Source organism: Rosa chinensis, chromosome 2 (assembly GCF_002994745.2).
Source record: "Rosa chinensis cultivar Old Blush chromosome 2, RchiOBHm-V2, whole genome shotgun sequence".
NCBI classification, from domain to species: domain Eukaryota; kingdom Viridiplantae; phylum Streptophyta; class Magnoliopsida; order Rosales; family Rosaceae; genus Rosa; species Rosa chinensis.
Window position 1 is genome coordinate 27,651,661 of NC_037089.1, and position 21,219 is coordinate 27,672,879.

At 38.8% G+C, this 21,219-nt stretch overlaps 2 protein-coding genes across 3 annotated transcripts; both read right to left on the reverse strand.

The window, feature by feature from the left end:
• Window positions 1–303: 303 nt before the first annotated feature.
• LOC112190377 (aspartic proteinase-like protein 1) lies at window positions 304–5,637 on the reverse strand. The gene is made up of 10 exons (XM_024329812.2): window positions 5,178–5,637; window positions 4,946–5,084; window positions 4,317–4,558; window positions 3,971–4,198; window positions 3,584–3,722; window positions 3,439–3,509; window positions 3,239–3,338; window positions 1,464–1,524; window positions 1,290–1,361; window positions 304–764 (listed from the first exon to the last, which is right to left on the reverse strand). The coding sequence occupies exons 1-10, from the start codon at window positions 5,495–5,497 to the stop codon at window positions 538–540; spliced, it is 1,599 nt and encodes a 532-aa protein (XP_024185580.1). The 5' UTR covers window positions 5,498–5,637; the 3' UTR covers window positions 304–537.
• Window positions 5,638–6,306: 669 nt separating this feature from the next.
• LOC112188026 (protein CELLULOSE SYNTHASE INTERACTIVE 1) lies at window positions 6,307–16,295 on the reverse strand. 2 transcript variants are annotated; one of them, XM_024327041.1, is made up of 8 exons: window positions 16,014–16,295; window positions 15,486–15,616; window positions 15,062–15,135; window positions 10,944–13,986; window positions 8,192–10,736; window positions 7,458–7,912; window positions 6,917–7,033; window positions 6,307–6,812 (listed from the first exon to the last, which is right to left on the reverse strand). In XM_024327041.1, the coding sequence occupies exons 3-8, from the start codon at window positions 15,070–15,072 to the stop codon at window positions 6,654–6,656; spliced, it is 6,330 nt and encodes a 2,109-aa protein (XP_024182809.1). In that variant the 5' UTR covers window positions 15,073–15,135; window positions 15,486–15,616; window positions 16,014–16,295; the 3' UTR covers window positions 6,307–6,653. The 2 variants fall into 2 exon arrangements, with proteins under 2 accessions (XP_024182809.1, XP_024182810.1); XM_024327042.2 differs by lacking the exon at window positions 16,014–16,295 and adding an exon at window positions 15,745–15,992.
• Between the last annotated feature and the right edge of the window lie 4,924 nt (window positions 16,296–21,219).

The following is a 21,219-nucleotide window of genomic DNA, read 5'->3' on the forward strand; positions in this document are numbered from 1 at the left end:
AATAGTGTCTGATTTTTCTAATTAATTGAAAGTACACCATCCAAATCATCTTTACATGGAGTTCTAGTTTCGCTCGAGTCCCTGAGCAACAACTTCATCCAACAGACACATTTGCATCTAATTGTGTCTGTAGAACCATTTGTATGTCACTACTTTTTAATGGATTAACACCTCCAATTCATCAAGAGAGAGAGAGAACTAAAAATACCATTATGCAATTTTAACCTATTATATTTCATTCCTTCCCAAAAATGTTTGATTTTCAGTAGTTTTACACAGAAAGAGAGTAAGTAAAAGTTCAGGGATTGATGACTAAAATTGAGGAATATTATATATATATTAATACAACAAAAGCTAAATACAATGCATGTCCCTACAAGCCCCAACCAAATACAACAGACACATAGTACAGAAAAACCGAGACATTACAGACCAGCTCTAAGCATTTCGGGGCAGAAAGAGAATAAAAAAAGAACAAAACAATTGCATTTACATGTAAGACTACATAGATTACTAAAGATTGGTGGTGGTATCCTCCTAGAAGATGATGACGATACAAAATAATACTAGTAGCGCCAGCCATCTCAACAAACAAAACCTTGGCCGACTAGATGCAGCTGATGCTTTCGGCGGAGCTCTTCCAGCAACAGCAGGAGCAAACCCACCAGGAGTGCTCTGCTGCTCAGTTGTTGGCAATGGAATTGGTGGTGTGCCCTTTGGAGAAGGTGTTAGGGGCATACTCTTAGCATCACCAAGATCTTGACCTGCAATGTGTGTATTGGTAACAAAGGAAAAGAGATCTGCATCAATAATTTATCAGCAACACCAAAGAACTGCAGTTTACAGCATCCTACATCATCCTAATCCAGAACTTAAACTAAGTTTACATCTGGCAATCACACGACAAAAAGTCGAAAATTCACTAATCAAATGTATATCTATCAAGTTTACGATGTATTTTGATTTAGGGTTATCCTAATGAAAAGTTGGGGATATTTTTTTTTCTCATATTTTACTTTACCTAGGGTAATTAGGAATTGTCTAGAAGAGTCTCTATGAGTTGAACCACTGTTTGTTACTGGCAGACTAAGTTCAAAATTATCCTATAAATCTCTAAATTTCTGCCTCTTTCCTGTTTCTATTCTTCTTCCCTAATTCTTATTTCCATGGATCCATCCCTCTACATCAATAACACAAGACAGCCAATAGCATACAAAAGAACAACCAATTGTAAGCAACAACAAAGTCAGTGGGAAGCATCCAGTATTAAAGACAGCTACAGAACTTACATTTTGAGCGAGACCAGCCTAGCTTCATATTCTCCCTATCAAATACTGTCCGATATCCGGTCATGAAGTTCTCTGCCCAAGAAAATTCTTGAATAATGAAAATTTGACAGGAAAAAGTGGAACGGAATTTTTCACAATTTAACAGCTAAATTCTAAGAGATTTTTCATGCTTACGTCCAATCGTTCCAATATCACCATCTGCTGGTTGTATGGCCAAACAAATTCCAACGACTCCCTACACCAGGAAGCCTAAATTGTGAGTTATATCTGCAGTAGTCACCTTTTAAAGATAAAATATCTGTTCTAAATGAAATCATCAAAGTTGTAGATTGAGAAAATATATCTGAAATGCAGCATTACTGATAATAATCAACACATAACAATCCACTAATGTATAGAAAAGAATAAAGCAACTCAAAAATCTAAATTTTGTTACAAGAAACTAAGCAAACACAAAACAGATGAAAAGCAATCCACTGGGCTAGCAAGAAAAATGAATTACAACTAAGACAAACAATTAACAAAATCTAGGTTACAGCTGCATCCCAATCGTAAAGAATGACCAGAAGAGAGTAATCTCTAAACTCTGAAGAAAACGACTACCATAAACCACGCCCCATTTCCTGTCTTCAAAGAACTTGTATCTCTCACACATAGCATGAGCCTGGACAGTTGCCGTTCACAAGTAACTCCCTAAATAATCTTCACCATAAAGTCCAAAGTCTAAGTGTTGGTCAGAAACCTCACTCCCTAAAACTATTTACTACACTTCTCTCTGATGTCTTGCAAGTTGCAACTATACAGTGTAATTATTTTGAAAGCCCCTTTTTCATCAAATAAAAGTAAGAATGCCAAAGGGAAAATGTAGAATTTTTTCTAAGAACAAGTATCAAGTCACCACAAAGTCTGGTACAGTCAATGGCAACAACAATTCAATGGTCCATAAGAACTGTGTAAATAAGAAATTCTTGAACTAGCTCTAATGGCTTGGATCCAGTCTGGTTAAGAATGACGACTTTTTAACATACTAGTTTCATTTTTGATGCAGGGCATTTTGCTTCAAAATGGAAAGACGAATACAATTATGTCCAATATCGTCTTAAGACATCAAAAGTTTCAGTTTCGTCTTTAAAGCCCAAAGCAAGCACTAGGTATGTCAGATTCGAAATAGTTGTTGACCCACATCCTAAAGCTCATGCTTTTAGAAATAGTGATAAGCCAACAAACTTATTGTAACAAAGCAAGATATCCCAAGTTTAAAACCCTGCAATGGCAACCTCCCAATGTAGTAGAATTTCAAATGTTTGGCTAATTGGCTCTATCCTCTAATGGTTGAATATAATTGTTGGCCCACATGCAAAAGCTAAAGCTTTGGGAAACATTCGTCAACCGTCAATGTATCTCAGAGTAAAAAGCTTCAACAGTAATAACAAAAAAGGCATGCTGATCACAATAATAAAATCCATCAGCAATACTTCTTCAAACCCGGCTGGGAAGTTACTCATTAAACACATAAGACTTCATTAACTGCACCACCAATAGACTGCTATAGATAAGTACATATTCATGACTCTCAAGTTCTGTTTAACTGAAAGATATGATATGATCACCATAAAAGCAACTTAGTTGTTTCATTTTCTAAGAATATATTGACAAAGAAATTAAATGGTCTTCTCTCAAGGTAACATGAATTTTCATACTACAATCATGACACAAATGATCTACCTAACTGTAACTACTACCAAATACTCTTTCGAATTAATATAGTTCCTTGAATTGCCAATCTGATCTAGATATAATATACATGAAAATGAACATACAGAACCACTTTTTCTTTACGAAATTGTGTATTTAGCCTGATGAACTCAGTGAGTTATTCGTATGATAACATAAGCACAGCAACTTATGTGAATTCATATCCGCATAATCTCATAAGTGAAGTTACCTACCTGATTATCATATATCGGGAAAACGGGGTCATGGACCACAAAACTGTTGTTTGCCAGGAACATAAGCGTCACAGAAGGCACTTTTAGCAAATCTTGAGGACTATCACAGAAAACAAAATTAAATAAAACACCTCAAAACAATTGCATAAGACACAGAAACACACAAATTTGGGGGAGCTTTTGATTTTATGAAAAGTTACCTGGTATTATAGCAGTACTTCCATGGAGATCCTTCATAACTCGTGATTGTCGCATTCACTCGCTTATCAAACTATCAAAGAATGGCAAAGGTGTCAGGGATGCTCCTAATGAATTTAGATGTTAGATTTTTATGAAAAAATGTACCTCCACTGCAATTTTATCATACACTTCTTCTGGAAGGAATGTAAATGATGTCCCAGTATCAACCAATGCCCTGAAGCTTGTCTGCTTAAGACAAGAATTTCCAATACAACATGCTTCCACACCAACGATGTAGGTTTCACTACAACAAATGATTGAACAATAAAAGTTTCATATCTATAGGAAAATTAGCTTCAGCTGGGTGATACTAACAAACAAAATTGTAAATGCTTAAGCAATTTCCTATACAACATGGTTCCCCACCAAGAATATAGGTTTCACCACAACAAAATATTGAACAGTGGAGATTTCACAAGATTCTTAGCTTCAGAAGTGTAATATTAACTAGCACAGTTGTAAATTAAATAGAAGTCAATAGATAATACATACTAGTTTCCATTTGAGGGCAAGAAGGATGTAGACTGTTGAGTATTTGGTCCCTGGTCCCCAAAAAATATTCTCCCAGAACCTTCCTCATCCACGCACATTGAGAAAGAGTTTATGATCAATCCTGCTTTAGCAAGGAAACTAGGAACTGAAACCTCTCCAAGTCCTAAACCCATAAGACCATCAGGAGCAATGCCATCCAGGTACCCACCACTTTGCTTCATACCACATCTGTATTGATCAAGCATTGATGCCATAAGTATATTTCTAAATCTTTGCCAGAATCATTTTAGACACTTGGTTAAAAAAAAAAAAAAAAAATTGGGCAAAAAGTGTCAAAGAAACACACCCTATGATCACAGGGGCCTGAATAGAATTGTTTGATACACCATTACCCCCCGCTACAAGATGTAATATATCCTCCACGAGCAATCCAGAACTCGATGTATTTTCCGAGAAGTATTCAATAGTGTAAGGGCACGGCTGCTTGGGGGCCTTGCAGTTTGGACCAGCTGTACATAACTCATGGCTGCAAGACACATGCTTGCTGGTGTTTGACCCAGACGGACTATACTCGTTCAAATCTCTATCCTGCATAATAGATGCCCCCAAATACGAAGGAGCACCTGCCAATCAATTACTTGAAATAAGTGCTAAACTTGTTACCGAGTCTTAGCATACACGAACAAACTCCACCATGGAAGCATAACGCACCCAGAGTCCTACTTATCAAAACACATTTGTGGACTTTCCGACAGAAAATTCATAGGATTCCCTTTTTATTTATTATGAAACAGGAGTGGAGGGCCCGAAATTCGTTTAGAAAATACAAACTTTCTTTTCGCTTTGAAACAAAATTGGATGCAGATTAGGTTGCAAGTTGCAAGTAGTGCAGAATAGGTAGTAGGGTGAAAAAGTTTAAATAGTGAACAGAACATTAAAGCAAACTAAATCACGCTAATAGAAAAGGTGGCCTACCAGAGTACTATAGTGAGTAGCTGATAGGGGAGCGCATTGTAGGCAATCACATGGAACCCAAAGCAGATCACTTCCAGTATCCAATGCCACCAGAAACGAAACATTCGGCGTCCCTATATCAATCCACGTATAATGCAACCTAACAATACACAAATTCCATTATCAAACAAGCTCGATTTCAAACAAGGAATAAGCAAAATGAGCTGAGAGAGAGAGAGAGAGGGAGGGGCACCAGCCGAAGTCATTGCCAAACGACGCCGTGTTGCTGCCTTCGGAGGGGAAGAGGAACTGGAACTGATGACGAGAGGTGCCGAGCTTCATCTTCTGGCGCTGGAAGTCGGTGTTGGCGAGGAGGTGATAGTAGTCCATGGAGTTTCTCCGCGGCCACCGACCGAGCCATTTGGCGTCGCCGGTGCTGCGGGAGGCCTTGAGAGCCTTGGCCTCGTCGGAGAAGCGGTGTATGAGGCGCGACGAGAGCGTAATCGCGGCCGCATTACGGAGGAGGAGAGAGAGTAGGGGAAGGAGAACGAGCAGAGATCGATGAGCCGCCATGGCGACTGCTCCGAGTGAGAGAGAGAGAGAGAGCTCAGAGTAAGTAAGATCTAGAGAGAGAAAGTAGAGAGAGAGTGAGAAAGAGAAAGAGAGAGAAAGGGAAAGTTGGAGGGGAAGGAAGAAGACGAGAATTGAAGGGAGAGTGAGAGTGAGAGTGAAAGGGAAATGAGGTTACGCGGCCTATGGGAACGCCAAGAGGTAAAGTTTGTTTATCTTATTATTACGAGTGTTGATTACTGTTTAATTAGATTTAATTAATCTAGGTAGTTTCTTTTACGTGTCAGACAAAAACGACGTAGTTTGACTTGAGGAAAGTTGGGTCTGACGCCCGGAGCCTTGGGACAGCTGGTTGGCTCCTTGCTTTGTTTATTTTCTATTTATTGCTGGTGTCCGTGTCTCTTTCCAAAAAAATAAAAACCGTAGTCAATCATTTGTAGGGTTTTAGATCTGGATGCAACGTACATATTTGAAATTCTTGTTCGAATGTGTCGAAACGCCATGCAAATCAACAGTGGTGTTCACCTAATTATACTCGATTAGCGTTAGATGTAAATCAAACGATAGAAAATAAAACAACTTAATTTAGAAATAATTTTTTATATCGTTAGATTTACAAAGAATGGTAGTTAAACATAATTTTCTTAATCAATTACTTATCAAGTGAACATTGTTGTGCAAACTAATACACTCATACTTTCCGATTTACACATGTTCTCCGAGATGCTTCGTACTGAAATGGAGCAATACCAAAAGCTGAATTCAAGAAAAATGAATAGAACTGGGGGAGTACAACAAGACAAACAGAAAAATATTTAAATCATCACTATTATTGTTATTGGTCGAATCATAAAATCGGAGAGTACAACAAAATATGAAGTTATGAACAAATCTTACAACCCATAAGCAACTTTATTATTTCCTCTTAACATTGCCAATCACGCGAAAACAGAAAGTAATGGTTACAAAAGAATACATTCACAAATGACTACATAATAATCTGCTGACAAAAAAATAAAAGAAAAAATCAAAATCTCTCGGATGCTATGTACATTGACATATAAATACTCCAGAATGAACAGAGAGAAAAAATGAATTCCCCCGAACCTGACTTTGCCCTGTTGAATCAATTTGCAGAAGAATGATAAAAACTCAACCTTCATTGGTCGTTACTTGTTACTTTGTTAGACCACTGGAATTCTATTTCTAAATTCCGGGAGGGTCCGCTTTTGCTTTCTGGCAATAGGGTGTACTCCCCAGCAACTGCTCCCAGCATTACTACTCGATCGATCTGGATAGTTACCTTTCCAAATGAACTCTGCCACACATATCAGATGAAAATTAGTTACTCGGGGTCGAAAAGAAAAAAAACAATGACAAAAGAAGAGAAAAGGAAGCATGTCAAATTCTTTGTTCACTAACCTTTCCCATCTTGCTCTTGTTCTTGCAAGATATGTGGAGCTTCTGGCCTTTAGGGGGACTCTCAAAGGACCAAGAAAAGCTCTCATCCCATTCAGGATTAGGGCCAGTTGAAACAACCTGAAGAATTCAGAAGTTCATGACAAGAAGTTAAAATGGCACCACCATCAACCAAAATGTCACTAGAAACAGAGAAAAGACCCAATGTGCATGTATTCCCACAAGCATAACAATCAAACTGCAGCAATTAAATGCAAACGTATCATAAATAAAACTGCTGATTAGTCTTATTCAATTAAATCCTAAAATTCCAAGTCTAATGGGTTAAATTATATAAAGCAAACTTAATCGCTATTCTTTTGCATACGCCTAAAACAAATTCGAATTTCCTTCTCGTAGATACTAGCTGCAGTCTTGCATTCATGGTCTCATTATCAAGCTTTCTATGTGCATATGAAATTAAAATTCAGAACAAGACTGTACAAAAGAAGATTCATATCTCTAAGAAAAAGAAAAGGAATTGCAAAGCAGTACGGCATTTTACCTGGGTTTGCCTAGGTGGAGTGTTACCAAGTGTAAGTTTACAAAATACACTGGGGTTTCCCACTGACTGCTTCATATTATTCCCACGCTTGATTATGACCACCAATGTCCCCGGCAAACATTGTAATAAAAATTCTGTTTTCTCTTGAAATCGAGGTGGGCCAGACTGAATTAAGTATTGCAGCAAAGGGATCGCATCAGCAGCAGCAATTGACTGAGCCCTAGAAACTTCAGCTGGGCATGCTGACCAAGCTTGCCTTAGAAGAAACAGTGCATCCAACGCAGCTTCTTGAGTTGCCTCGGACCCTGTCTTGAGGGATGTTACTAGATGAGGAATGCTTAAAGTTGCAGGCTCTGTGGCTCTCAAACGTGGGAAATTGCTAAAAAGAGAATTCAGAGCCTTCAGATACTCATCGTTCACAGTTCCAGTTGCCCATAAATCCTTTTCAATAGCAGCTACAAGAGCAAAACAATATGTAAGATTTCTTAAAAAGTAATAGGCTTCAAGGGCAAGGTAATAAGAATGCTCACACCTCCAGTTCTATAAAATAAAACTTCTTGAAGGGAACTATACAATTACTAAGAAACATATTAATCAATATTATTGGATTGATGAAACCTATGGGTTCTATTATGCTGCATAGCGTCATATTGAGGCCTAAACAAACCATCAAAATGGTACTTTTTATCAACAAAATCAGAGCAAATCCTGCATAAAGAAAAATAATAACTTACCGGTTATCGCCCTTACTGTCTCACTAGAAGCATACTCTTGAATGGTGTGATTTGAAAAGAGAAGTTTAACAAACATTGCAGCCTGAATGGACGTATCTGGATCACTTGAACCAATCAGATCCAACACAACCTGAACACCACCAGCCTCAGCAACTGCTCTTTTATTAGACCGACTGTACATCACAAGGTTTTGCAAAGCACATATTGCTACAACTTTCATTTCTTCAGTAGGTTGCTCTTCAAGCACATTTACCAGAGCACGACAAGCTGAGACAGCGTCAGTACTACGGGCAAGCCCCTCATTCTGGAATAAATCACCAAGAGCTAGAGTTGCTAGTAACCTTGCCTGCTGAGCTTGGGTTTGTGGATCCAAGAGGTACTGAGACAATGGTAATATGGCAGACTTGGTAGCCTTAGTTTCTCTGATCTTTACATTATTCAACAATACTTCCAACAGCCTTGCAGCTGTTTCTTCACACTGATGAGATCTTAGAAGGTCCAAAAGAGCCTCTATGGCACCACTTTCAGCCATTGCTTCTGCGCTGGTAGCATCATCAGTTTCCAGTACCAAAAGAGCATTCAATGCACCAACTACGGTGCCTTCTGATCCAGAGCGAAGCAACCGTACCAACACAGCTACAGGCACTTCTAAATAAAATTCAGAACTGAATTGCAGAATGCTTGATAGAACAGAAGCAGCTGATTCCCACAGGGCATTTGGAAGAGATGGATCTGACAGCAATATCACCTTGGACAGTTCAGTGACACCACCTTCTTTTGCAATTTCATTCGGCCATGCTAGCGCAATACTGACAAGCGCTTTCACAGCTCTCTGCTGCAATATATGTATACCAGAGCCAAGAACCCGTATGAGAGGACCAATCACTTGCTGTATCACTGTATCCTTTTGAAGATGTTCTTCAAAGAGTAAATGTGATAGAAGCTCAGCTGCCAATTGTTGTACTGCAGGAGCCGGAGAATCAAGTAGGGGAATAAGTGGTTCAATAGCCTGGTGGGATGTCAACCTATAATCAGAACGACACTGTGGATGCTCCAAAATATTGACAAGAACCTGTAATGAACTGTGCTGCCCATCAGGTCCAAATTCTGGTCTTGTTAGAAGCTGGAAAAGCGGCTCAACCACTTTTGAAGCAGAAGGGCCCTTAGCAATGCTTGCATTGTTGGTCAATATTCGGAGCAATTCTGCAAAAGCAGCACAGAGAAAATCGGGTGCTTCATGGAGGATGTCAAGTATGCTCTCAATAACACCGGCTTTCACCATCTCCGATTTACAAGCAGGTCTGTCTTTCCCTAATTTCACCAGAGCTCTGGAAATAGCCTCATGAAGCAAGTAATTCTTACCATAGAGAAGACCAACAAGAGGAATAACTGCACCATGAGCAGCAACGAGTTCGCCCAGTTGTTCATCGTCAACAAGTTTATCCAAGGCACGGACAACTGAATGTTGTGCAGGGCTGAACTCGGTAACAAGAAGAGACACCAGAGGCTCAACACATCGAGCTGCAGCCATTGTTGACCTGATTCTTGTATTTCCAAAGAGAACACAACACAACTCAGCAGCATCTCCTTTCAGTTCCATCGAACAATTTGATGAAAGGATCCTGCAAAGAACATCCACTGCATTCATTTCAACGTCTGCAACTGCTAAGGCTCTTGATGGATTTTCACTAAGCAGCCTAACCAATGCAGCAATCGCAGCATGCTGCTCCTTCTCAGCACCAGTATTAAGAATCTCCACCAAGGGTTGGACAGATTGTCGAGCACTTTCTGCATTCCTTATATGGTCAGCAGAGAATAAGCTTTCCAATGCTTTAGCAGCACTGTACCTTGAAGCTCTTCCACCTAACCGTAAAACTGCCACAAGTTGATTGACAGCACCAAATGCAGATTCGTGTTTCCTTATTTCAGCACTACCAAATAGTAGACCCAACAGATCTGTAGCAGCTTCTTCTGTTGCATCTTGTGGGCCAAGTGAAAGATACTTGGTCAGCGCTTCCAGAGCTCCTGATTCTACCATAACTATTTTATTTGCTGGGCAATCCTTTGCGAGCTGAGTAAGAAACCCAAGTGCCAAAAATGGTGCTCCAGGACGATCCGGGATTGGTTTGAGAAGATCAACGAGTGCAGGTATTGCTTTCCTAGAAGTAGCACCAACCCTTATATCTTCAACCCTGAACAGCCTCTCTAGAGCAACTTGCTCAGGGTAACGCACTAAACCAAATTCTTCTGACAAATCCAATAGGTCACTAATATCAACATCAGCACATCCAAGTAGTGAGATAAGTCCACCCGCTGCTCCAGAATTTGCAACAGATAAAAGAGTCCCCCTGCTACCATTACAGACTAGGCTGGCCATTGCTTGTCCAGCAAAATATCTGTCGACTAACTCCTCTGACTTCAACCAATTGGCAAGTACAGGTATGGATTTCATGGTTGCATGTGCTCGTATGATATCTCTGTCTTGAAACAAGATCGCTAGCAGCATAGTGCAGATCCATATGCTGCTATCTTCTTTAAAATCAATCTGCATAAATCACAACAGAGGAGTAAGCCAATGTAAGGTATTTGGAGTAAAATTTTATAGTCATCTCTCAATTCATAATGGAGAAGCAAATTAATAGAGAACAATATTTTCCCATCATGACTTATCCACATAAATGACCAATTGTTGATTAATTTTTCTTTTTCCTTACTGAGTGAAAACAAAAAGGCGAACAAGATAGTTGATTACCTGAGAGTAATTGGAAAAACAATATGAGATCCTGTCAGTGAGGACTTCCACAGCACCAGCCTCCATAATGGCAATTTTGCATTTATCATCATGACAAGCAAGAACAGAGAGTAGCCATACAGCTAAATTCACACCATCAATAACTCCTGTACTTAAAGAAGATCCATCATCCTTTAATTCTTCTTTCATATGTATATCAATACTGATAGAGTCCTTCTCACCACCCCCTATATTTCCCGAAAAATTAAGCATCGCAACGAGAGATTGAATGAGATGGGTACATAAGTTCGATTCACTAAGATCTTCTAGAACTCTCTGATGACTAACTTTCGCAGCACAAATAAGGAGTGCAGCACCTCCAATTTTGACCTTTGAGTTTGATGAATTGATCACCCTTTTGGCAATTGATGGTATACATCCAGAGGCATTAGCAACAGTGTCTCCCAGTACAACAGGTTGATCTCTGCAAAGTCTTGACAATATTTCAATAGCTTTATCCTGCAACAAGGGTGTTGCATCAGCAATGGATAAAACTATAGGGATTATGCTTTTCGGGAATTCAGCTAAAACTGCCCAGGCAGGTTTTTTCTCTCCACTTGCTCGTTCTGACCTGGACAGAATAGCAAGTGCATCTAGTGCCCCTGATGTGGCAACAGATCCATGATTAGCAGATTCCAGAAAAGAAACTAATGCAAGAACTGTTCCGGCACGATTCACACAATCAGTTAAGGCATGGTCAATTTGGCGAGAGTGGAGCAGGCGAGCAATTGCTGCTGCTGCATGGGTCTTTCCAGATACTGTACCTTCAAGCAAAACTCTAGTAGCTGGGAGAATAATGTCTTCAGCCACTGCTGTTTCTGAAACTTCACTGTCCAAAATAAGATTAGCCAAAGCACATGTTGCTAGCTCTGCCACTTCCAGAACCGAAGAGTTAGCGAGCACAACTAAGGGAGATAATACATCTCTAGCAACAGCAGCCACATCCCGGTTCTCTTTAATGGAAAGAAATATTGCTGCCAGGCAACGTGAAGCCTCTACAAGGATATTACCTGACTCAACATTAAGCAACTTGACAGCTGACCAAAGAGTTTTAACAGCAATACTACTTTCCCGCAAGTCCTTCCTAGCTTCAAAAATTCCAGCTAAAGCTGATGCAGACTTGGCTTGAGTCTCTTCTTTATTTGAGCTTAATATTTTAATCATTGTCTCAATTGCATCATTAGCAGCACTACCTTCACGCGATATATCACTGAGAGGGACCACAGACAGCATACTTTTTAAAGCATCCAAAACATATACCTTAGATTCAGGTAGTTCACTGGTCAATAATGCAGTGAGTTGGCTGATGGTTGCTGTGTCAGATTTATGGATTAAATGGTTTAAAGTCTTTGCTGCAATTTCTTTTCCATTTGGGCTTCCATTCTTCAGAAGCCACAATAGTGCAGGAACTGCATCAGCACTTTCAACACATGCGCGTATATCTTCGCTGTGATTGCAGAGGTTCCGAAGGATTGATGCTGAATCTTCCTTGGCTTTTGCAGATCCCGTCTCTAGAATTTGAACAAGAGGAGGTATGCCACCAGCAGCAGTAATAGCCCACTTACTCTCATCATTCTCATTAGAAAGAAGGCAAAGCAGTGCAACTGCACATTCTTGCTGCTGTTCTGATGAAAGCCCGAGAAGTGATATCAACAGCTGAACCCCTTCGCGACCTTGAAGGGCACGCCATAGACTTCCTTCACTATTACAAAGAGCAAGAAGTGCTCTCATAAGCTCATCCTGAACTTCATTTGTTGCCATTGTGATCAAACCTACAAGCAATCGTTTTGCTTCTGAACTATTGAGTTTAACTGAGAGTACAGTATTCCCATACAAACTTGCAAGGGCCTCTATGGTTCGCTCCTGAACGAGAAATGGTAAGCTAGGCTTGAATTGTGAAACCAAAGTCTGCTCAATAACAACAGGATCCGATGCTCTGGTAGATTCTGCTTTGCTATCATATATCATAAGAGCTGAAGCCAAAGCCCCTAATGTATCAGCAATTTGGGCAGGTGAAGTGCATGATTCAAGGCTTTGACCAAGACTTGAGATCACATATGACAAACCACCAGAAATATTTGCTAAAGCACACATGGCATTTTCCTGCAATGCCTGGGCATACTCACCCTGCATGAATTCTTTTGAAGGGGCTATTGTAGCATTTATCAACACAGGAATACCATTGAAGTTAGCTATCTCCCGCCTTGCTTCTTTGCACTGGGCAGAAAGAGATTTAAGAGCACCTGCAGCTTCTGCTCTAACAGAAGCTTCATTGCCAGAACCTAAAAGCTTGAGAAGTTGCTTTGTAGCCTCTGCAGCCAGCACCTTAGAGCAAACAGATGCGTCTTCCATCATCATACATCCAAGAAGGAAGCACACGTTAGCTTGAGTGTTTGGCTGTCCAGTTGTGAGCAACTTCACTAGTATATCCACTCCTCCAGCTTGTAATGTTGCAGCCCAGAAACCCTCAGTGCTGGTGGCTAGATTCTTTAATGCTCCGGTCAACAAGCTATCAACCAAGCTACCAGTCTTGATCCCTTTCTGTAGCAGCCCCCAAAGCACTGGCACAACTCCTTCAGTTGAAAAAATTTTCGAACCAACATGATCCCTTGCACCACCTTGAGAAACAGCATAGATGGTCTTTGCTGCTGCAATTTGGCCATCTGCTGAGGTGGACCTGAGTAGACCAAGCAATGGTGGAATGCATCCCCCAAGCAAGACTTTCACCCTTAGTTCATTCTCCTTACACAGAGAGCCTAAAACAGTAGCAGCTTGTATCTTAACTCCAACTGATCCTGATCGGAGAAGAGAAACTAGTACAGGAACTGCTTGAGAGTGAGATCCAACAGCACTGAAAGCATTTTCACGAGTTCCAATAAGCTCCAGCAACTGTTTCAAGGAATACTCCTTCTCTTGTACAGATGAGGAACTCTGACGCAGCTGCTCAATGCATTGAGCAACACTTGCCAATGTCCCATCTGGATCCTCCATGTTACTACGCTCTCTGTAAGCAATTGGGGAACATATTATTTTAAATAAAGGAGGAGCAACAGCCAACAATCATTGATACGAGACTAAGGAATGACCTTGTTCAGTAATTAAAATAAAGAAAAGAGAAAGGACTTGCTTTAAAACGAAGGCAGGATAAAGTATCATTGAGAAGGTCCAAAACAAATGAATCAGAAGGAAAATATGTAAAGCCACCTCCAGATAAAGATAATAATTCTATAGAAGAAAGACATAAGCAGACGGAAAATTGAAAAAAAAAAATTTGTTTTGGGACTAGATTCAAGCAATTATCAGCAGAAGTTATGTCTCATTTATTTCAAATTTCCCAGTACCGTGCATAAGCTCCTAAACTTTCTCATAGAGTGCAGCCCAGAACAAAAGAGACAACCAACCCCTCAAGAAACACAATGAATCTTTTTTTTTTTTTTTTTTGAGATACCAAGGCATTGCCTAACATTTTTTTTCTTCCTTTCAATTGACTCCAACAAACTAACATGCATCATTGTGAATTGGAAAAAGTGGTTCTTTAAACAGTGCAAACTCATCATAAAGTTAGAGACGGAAGATGAAGGCTGGATGGTTCTTAATTAGCTCGTAAGTACACAGATCAAGTTGTCCTAGTACGAGAGGATATGTGTAGAAAAGAAGATAAACCACGTAAAAGGCAGCCAGAGCTCCAGTTAGAGACTGAAGACGAAGGCTGGATGGTTCTTAATTGGTTCGTAGTACACAGATCAAGTTGTCCTAGTATGAGAGAGGATATATGTAGAAGAGAAGATAAACCACATAAAAGCAGGCAGCTAAAGCTCCAACTTGTAATCCACTCTTAGGATTCCACAGAGAATGTGACTACAATTAAATGGGAAGTGTTATCTGAAAAGGGAGACCACTAAAAAGTATCTCTCCATTCTGTCACAAGCAAACACTTCCTCACAAAAAGTAAAATATTTGCTCACCAGCACTACTACAAGTCAACAAGAACCTTAACCATCGCGAAGTGGTAAACCAATTCCAGAAAGACAAAATCAATCTGACCAACCAACCAGACCAAGTAGTTAATTTGGACTGACCTTGATCCCATTTTTATGAGAGAGTGTGGTGTTGGAGGCTCTGAATCTTGAACTTTTGCATCGCCATTTCTTTCCTGCAACCATAAGATGAATGAAATCAGCAAAATATAATAAAGAATTTAACTATGCATTTTTACCAAGTCAATTCCTCAATTAAAATTTCCAAATCTCCATAATGAATGCATCTCTGGAACACTCACTTAGATTTGCACTATACTAACAATGTACACTAATACCACTGCAAACGAGGCATGTAGATTGGAAACTGAAATAAGAGCTGGATAAATGGGATCTAGTACATCCCACCTAACATTCCTTTTGTTCTACTCATTTTCAACTGGATTTACAATTCACAAAATCACAACTAATGAGGAAAAAGAAGAGACCGACATCCGAAAAACACAAAAATGACAAATGAGGGTACCAGATCATTAGTGGCAAGGGTGCTGCCATTGCTGGCAGCAAACCTCCAACCCGCTGTGGTAGCCAGCTTTGCTACTCTTCAAGATTCACCGAAAAATCGATTACCCTTCTCCAGATCTACCTCACAGCCCCCTGCAAAACACAATTGGATCAGATACCACTCACCAACCAATCAAAAAAAAATTACAAAAACTCAAGCATTGACCAAACAAAGCTACTCAACCACAATCCAATTCACACAACAATCATTACTTCCTCACCCTCATTCCATTTGGGTACACAGATCAACCGCAATCCCCCTCAATTCAGACCAAGATCGAATCAAAGTCCCAATCTTTTCTCACTGGGTAGTCAAATTTTCACCAAAAACACAAAACCCAACAAAAATGTTGCCCCCCCAGATTTTGCCACAACTCACAAAATCAAATCAAATCCGAATTGGGTGTCTGAATTTTCACCAATGCAAATGAAAACAGAGACACACAGAGAGAGAGAGAGAGAGAGAGAAGAAGAAGAAGGTTGCTCTGACCTTGAGAGAGTGAGAAATACGGAAGGTGTTTGGTGCATCAAAAATGGTTTCGTAAAACGAAAGCGAGCATCAGAGAGAGAGAGAGAGAGAGCAACAAACAGCTACAATGAAGAAGCTAATGAGAAAAAAGCACCACTGTCTGAGAGAGCTGATGATATAATTTTTTTTTTCTTTTTTTTGGGTTCGCCTTTTATCTTATTTTTTGTTTCTTTTTGCTTCTCTTTTGGTTTTATTGGACGAGTTTTACGCTTCCATAGATACTCTCTGCCCCTCTCTCTCTCTCTCTCAAGCTCAAGCTAAGACCAAGACTAAAAGAGTGGGGAGGAGTGGACAGGGAAAATGGTAACAGCCGCGCACCGTCTCAGTCTGATTCGACCACCGACAATTTTCGTGCCCTATAAGGCTTTCATGGCTCGGCTTCGGCTTTTTTTCGGCTCTTGGCTCCACTTTTAAAATTTTCAAAACAGAAAAATTTGTTTTTTTCTTTTTCTTTTTTAAATGGTGTAATTCGTAATTAATTTATGTATATGAGTAAAATTGTAGTAGATGAGTGTTATCAGTTCGGCAACTCATATGATAATTAGAAGAAAAAAATATTCGTTAAGGTAATTAAGGTTTTTAAACTCTTGATACAATAAATTATCTCTTGATTGTCATAAAATCGAAAGATATGATAGATTTTTGTTCAAGTAACTGAGATTTAAAAGGGGTAATTGCATATAGGAGCAAGTATTGTATAATGTTGATGCATATTTCAACCAATCCTTCAACTTATAAGTTGTAACTGAAAAATACTTTGGTAAGATAGAGATCAAACACTATGGGAAGTTATGTCAATGTAATCATCATGTGTATTTAATATGATGATGGGGAGCTTTTGATGCTCTTCTTTTTACTTTCTTGGTCTTTTTTTTTTTTTTTTAGAAAGGGAATGGTGCCGCTGAGTTCAAGTCTTTATTAATGAAATTACAGAATATAAGGGGGGACGTAGAACCTAAACTCTATATTACAATAAACATACAGAATAACATTCTAAAATATTAATGAAATTACAGAATATAAGGAGGGACGTAGAACCTAAACTCCAGATTACAATAAACATAGAGAGAACATTCTAAAATAATACCAGAATTTATAAAGAACATATTAATTTAAACTCAACATAGACTTTACATTGATTTGTTATTATATGGACGGTTTCTTTTATCCCTTCAAATTTTCTTCTTCTCGAGTTAAAAGCTCTGTAGTTTTAGGCTTGTGGGGCCTACATGGCATGAACATGCTTGCTTATAATTCACACATTTGAATATTCCTATTTTCATATACTATTTTATAAAAAAATGAAAAGCACTAGGTAGGCTCAGTATATATCTATCTATCTAGCTAGAGCCGAGCCGAGCCTAATAGAAGATCTAGAGATTCATGCCAACTCTCTCAATCACTTGCTGATACCTCTCTTTCTTAGTTGGCTGAATTATATATCAGCAACTTCCTCCTTTATCAATGAAAGACAATTAGTGGCATGGACAAGTAGGATACAACTAATAAAGGATGGAAATATTAATTAACAATCCCCACTCTTTTCTTTTAATTTCTCTCTAAATAACAGCCACCAACCACTATGGCTGCTAATCGAAAAATAATTATTTATGAAGTCCTTAGAGCAAGTTCACCCGTGGATCATCAGATCATTTATTATTAACTGCTTTTTATGTGTATTTTCACTCTCTGGGTCACAGGCACAGTGTATTTCATGCCCTGAGTCGCCATGTGTCACCCTGTGTCACTTTCTGGGTCACCTTGGTGACCTGCAATCTGACTTAGTGACCTAGATCTTATTGGAAACTGTGCCCGTGACCCAGATAGTAGAAATAAACACTAAAAAACAGTGAATAATATGTGACTTGGTGATCCAACGGGTGAACTTACTCTTACAATTAGATAAAGTAGTAAGGAAGGGTGGATAATTGGTTACGATTAAACTAGACAAATGAACAGTTCGATCCTCTCTTAGTAATACCCAAAAAGAGAAAAAAAAATAACCATTATGACATAATGAGTAACCTAATTACCTTCTGCAGCAAGGCACTAATTACTATTACCTGGTGCTCACTTGATTTTACTATTTCAACAACAGTATGGCTGTATGGTAAAGAGGGATTCAAGTATTATTAGATAGTGATTACATGTAGTGATTATACCATATCAGTAAACAGAAGCACCTTGTGTAAATCTAAAGTGAAAGCTAGTTTTGTACCAGAATAAGAAAGTGAAAGCTAAGTTGTTTCCCAGACCAATGATTCAAAGTTAATATATAGTCTGATGACTCTGATCATAATTAAATTATTCCCTCCTGTCAGTTAGCATATACTGTGGGACTTGAGAAAATGATTGAGACTTAACACCAGCAGGTGCCAAAATGGTGTGAAGATTAAAAGAAAAGCTGCAATCATGGTGCTTTGGACATTAGGGTTCACATTCTCATTGGCTGGAAAAAGATTGGAACTTACATTACAACTGTATCAGTGATGTACTATACATATGCTAAAGCATTTTTGGTTGCAAGGAAGGTCGAAAAAAGGGTATCGGAGCATGTAGCAATCTCAAATAATAGGGATAAATGCTCTTAAGCATCAAAGATCCACTCCCCGGCCAACTCGGTTGCCAAAGCTTATCAAGAGTAACTAGCTAATAAGAGCTAGAGCAATCAGTTGGTCAAGATTGATAACTCACTAGTTCTTAGTCATGTCTTCTTCTGTTGGGATGTTTGTGTTGGGGTGCTTAAGGGCCATGTTACTTTCATTTTTAATGTCAAAGATTTCAAATATGAGTTGATTTCTCACCAATAATGATTAAGATTGATCACTCATACCGGAAATTAATAATCCATAGTTCGTAACCATATCATCTTTTTTGACCAAAAAAAAAAACCATATCATCTTTGCTGTCACAAAATGTATATGCAAGCGAAACATGTTGTCATATGTGGATGTTCCTTAATGTTTCAGGTTAGTTTAAGGAATATTGTGGCATTAGCACTAATTTAGTTGATTAATAATTTTCACCACGCACATGTAGCTAGGCTTAAAATTTTTAATGGCAACTCATGTGGTCTGGTCATATATTTCTTCATTTTGATTGAAAAAGCTCCAAATTCACATAAATCCTCCCTCTTGATAAAAGGACTGGGAAAAAAAAAATATTAACATAAGTGATACGGGAGCATATGGAGCTTCACCAAAAAAATACCTTCGAATGAGAGAGAGCACTGCAAGAGGGTGTTTGAAGAAATTTTGTGACACTCGTGCGCATCTACGGAGTAGAATTTCTTAGAAAACCAATACAAGAGGACATTTACCGGCTCATCTGCAAATGTGAGTCTCATGACTTTCACGGCATGCTTGGTTCATTAGATTATATGCATTGGGATTGGAAAAATAGTCTCAATGGTTGGCGAGAACAATTTGATGGTCATTTCCACCATCCAACTATTGTTCTCATTAATTTGTTTGATGAGCTTGTTGAAGAACGTGGTCCTACTGTTAAACTGTTTCCTCAATCGTAAGATACATACAATCACATACTATCTTACAGATGTCTCCCATGGGGTACGCTTGTGAAATCTATATCTCAGCTTCAAACTAGAAATCTCAAGTATTTTGCTAGTAAACAAGAAAAATATCGCAAGGATATGGAGAGAGATTTTGGGGTTCTCCAAGCTCAATTTGCTATTATAAAAAGGACTGCTCGAGCATGGTAGTTAGATTTTCTTGGCAGGATAATGAAGAATTGCATAATTTTGCGCAAACGTGATTGTCGAAGATGAACGTCCATCAAAGAAAGTACGTATTCTCACGTGATGTGCTGGAAAGTTGTACTATAAGGAATGAAGAAGATGAGTATGAATCTCTACATGATGCTGAGGATATGAATCGAATTTTAATGGACTTAGATGTTTTCTTGGATTGTTACACTCAAATTAGGAGTAGCGGGTGTTAAACAGCGACAAGCGTGGCCCGTGGCCCACCATTGTACCGATACTGTCCCAACTTAACCACCCGATAGGTGTTGGGTTTTAATCACAAAAGGTCTCGGTACAATTGGGTGAGATCCACCCACTTATAAGTTATATATATTTTATTTATCACTTTTTCAATGTGAGATCTTTCCTCTCCAACACGCCCCCTCACGTGCAACCTAGCTCTAGGTATGCACGTGGAATTAATTGACAAACCCGATTCCACATTGGAAATCGGGTCACAAGTCCCACATTAGAGACTTGACCAATCACATAACAATCCAAGGCCCACATCAGACACTTGGCAATAATCCAATCGGAAACTTCCGATGGCCAATTTAATGAACCCAAACTAGGTCCATGATTGGAGAGGAGATTGGTGAATCAATTAATGAATGAATCCATGTCCAGGTCCATGATGACGAAGCAATTGGAGAGAGACCCACTCTGATACCATTTAAACAGCGACAATCGTGGCCCGTGGCCCACCATTGTACCAATACTGTCCCAACTTAACCACCCGATAGGTGTTGGGTTTTAATCACAAAAGGCCTCGGTACAATTGGGTGAGATCACCCACTTATAAGTTATATTTTATTTATCACTTTTCCAATGTGAGATCTTTCCTCTCCAACAGCGAGTGCCATGACAAACTCAAAGATCTAATTGATCAATTTATACAATCAAAGAGCAGTTCGGCCTTGAGTAGTTCTCATTTCTTAAGTGTGTTGTTTTAATTGTTTTAGTTGTATTATGTTTCTTTAAATAAAATAAGCGCGTGGGTGACCTCCTAGTTTCTTTAAATAAAATAAGCCGTGGGTGACCCCTAGCTTTAAGCCTATTTTGGTCCTTGATTTAGTTATATTGTAATGAATTTTTTTATGTTGATAAATACAATCTTATTTTACACTAATTTGTAGAAATATTTTGAACTTAATTTAGGTTAAATATATATTTGTCTAAAAAAAAAAAACAGTCCTCAAATAAAATACTGAAATGTGGGTCTGTCTCACAGTAGAATGATGATTTATGTTCTGCGCCCAAATATTAGTCCAAAAAGTAGGGAAGTGAAATTCGTACTATCTATTTTACAATTCACACTTCATGTTTATTTTTGTAGTATCTTAAATTTAGTCATTTTGTAGTGTGAATTACAAAAATGTGATGATAAGATACTAAGAAAAGAAA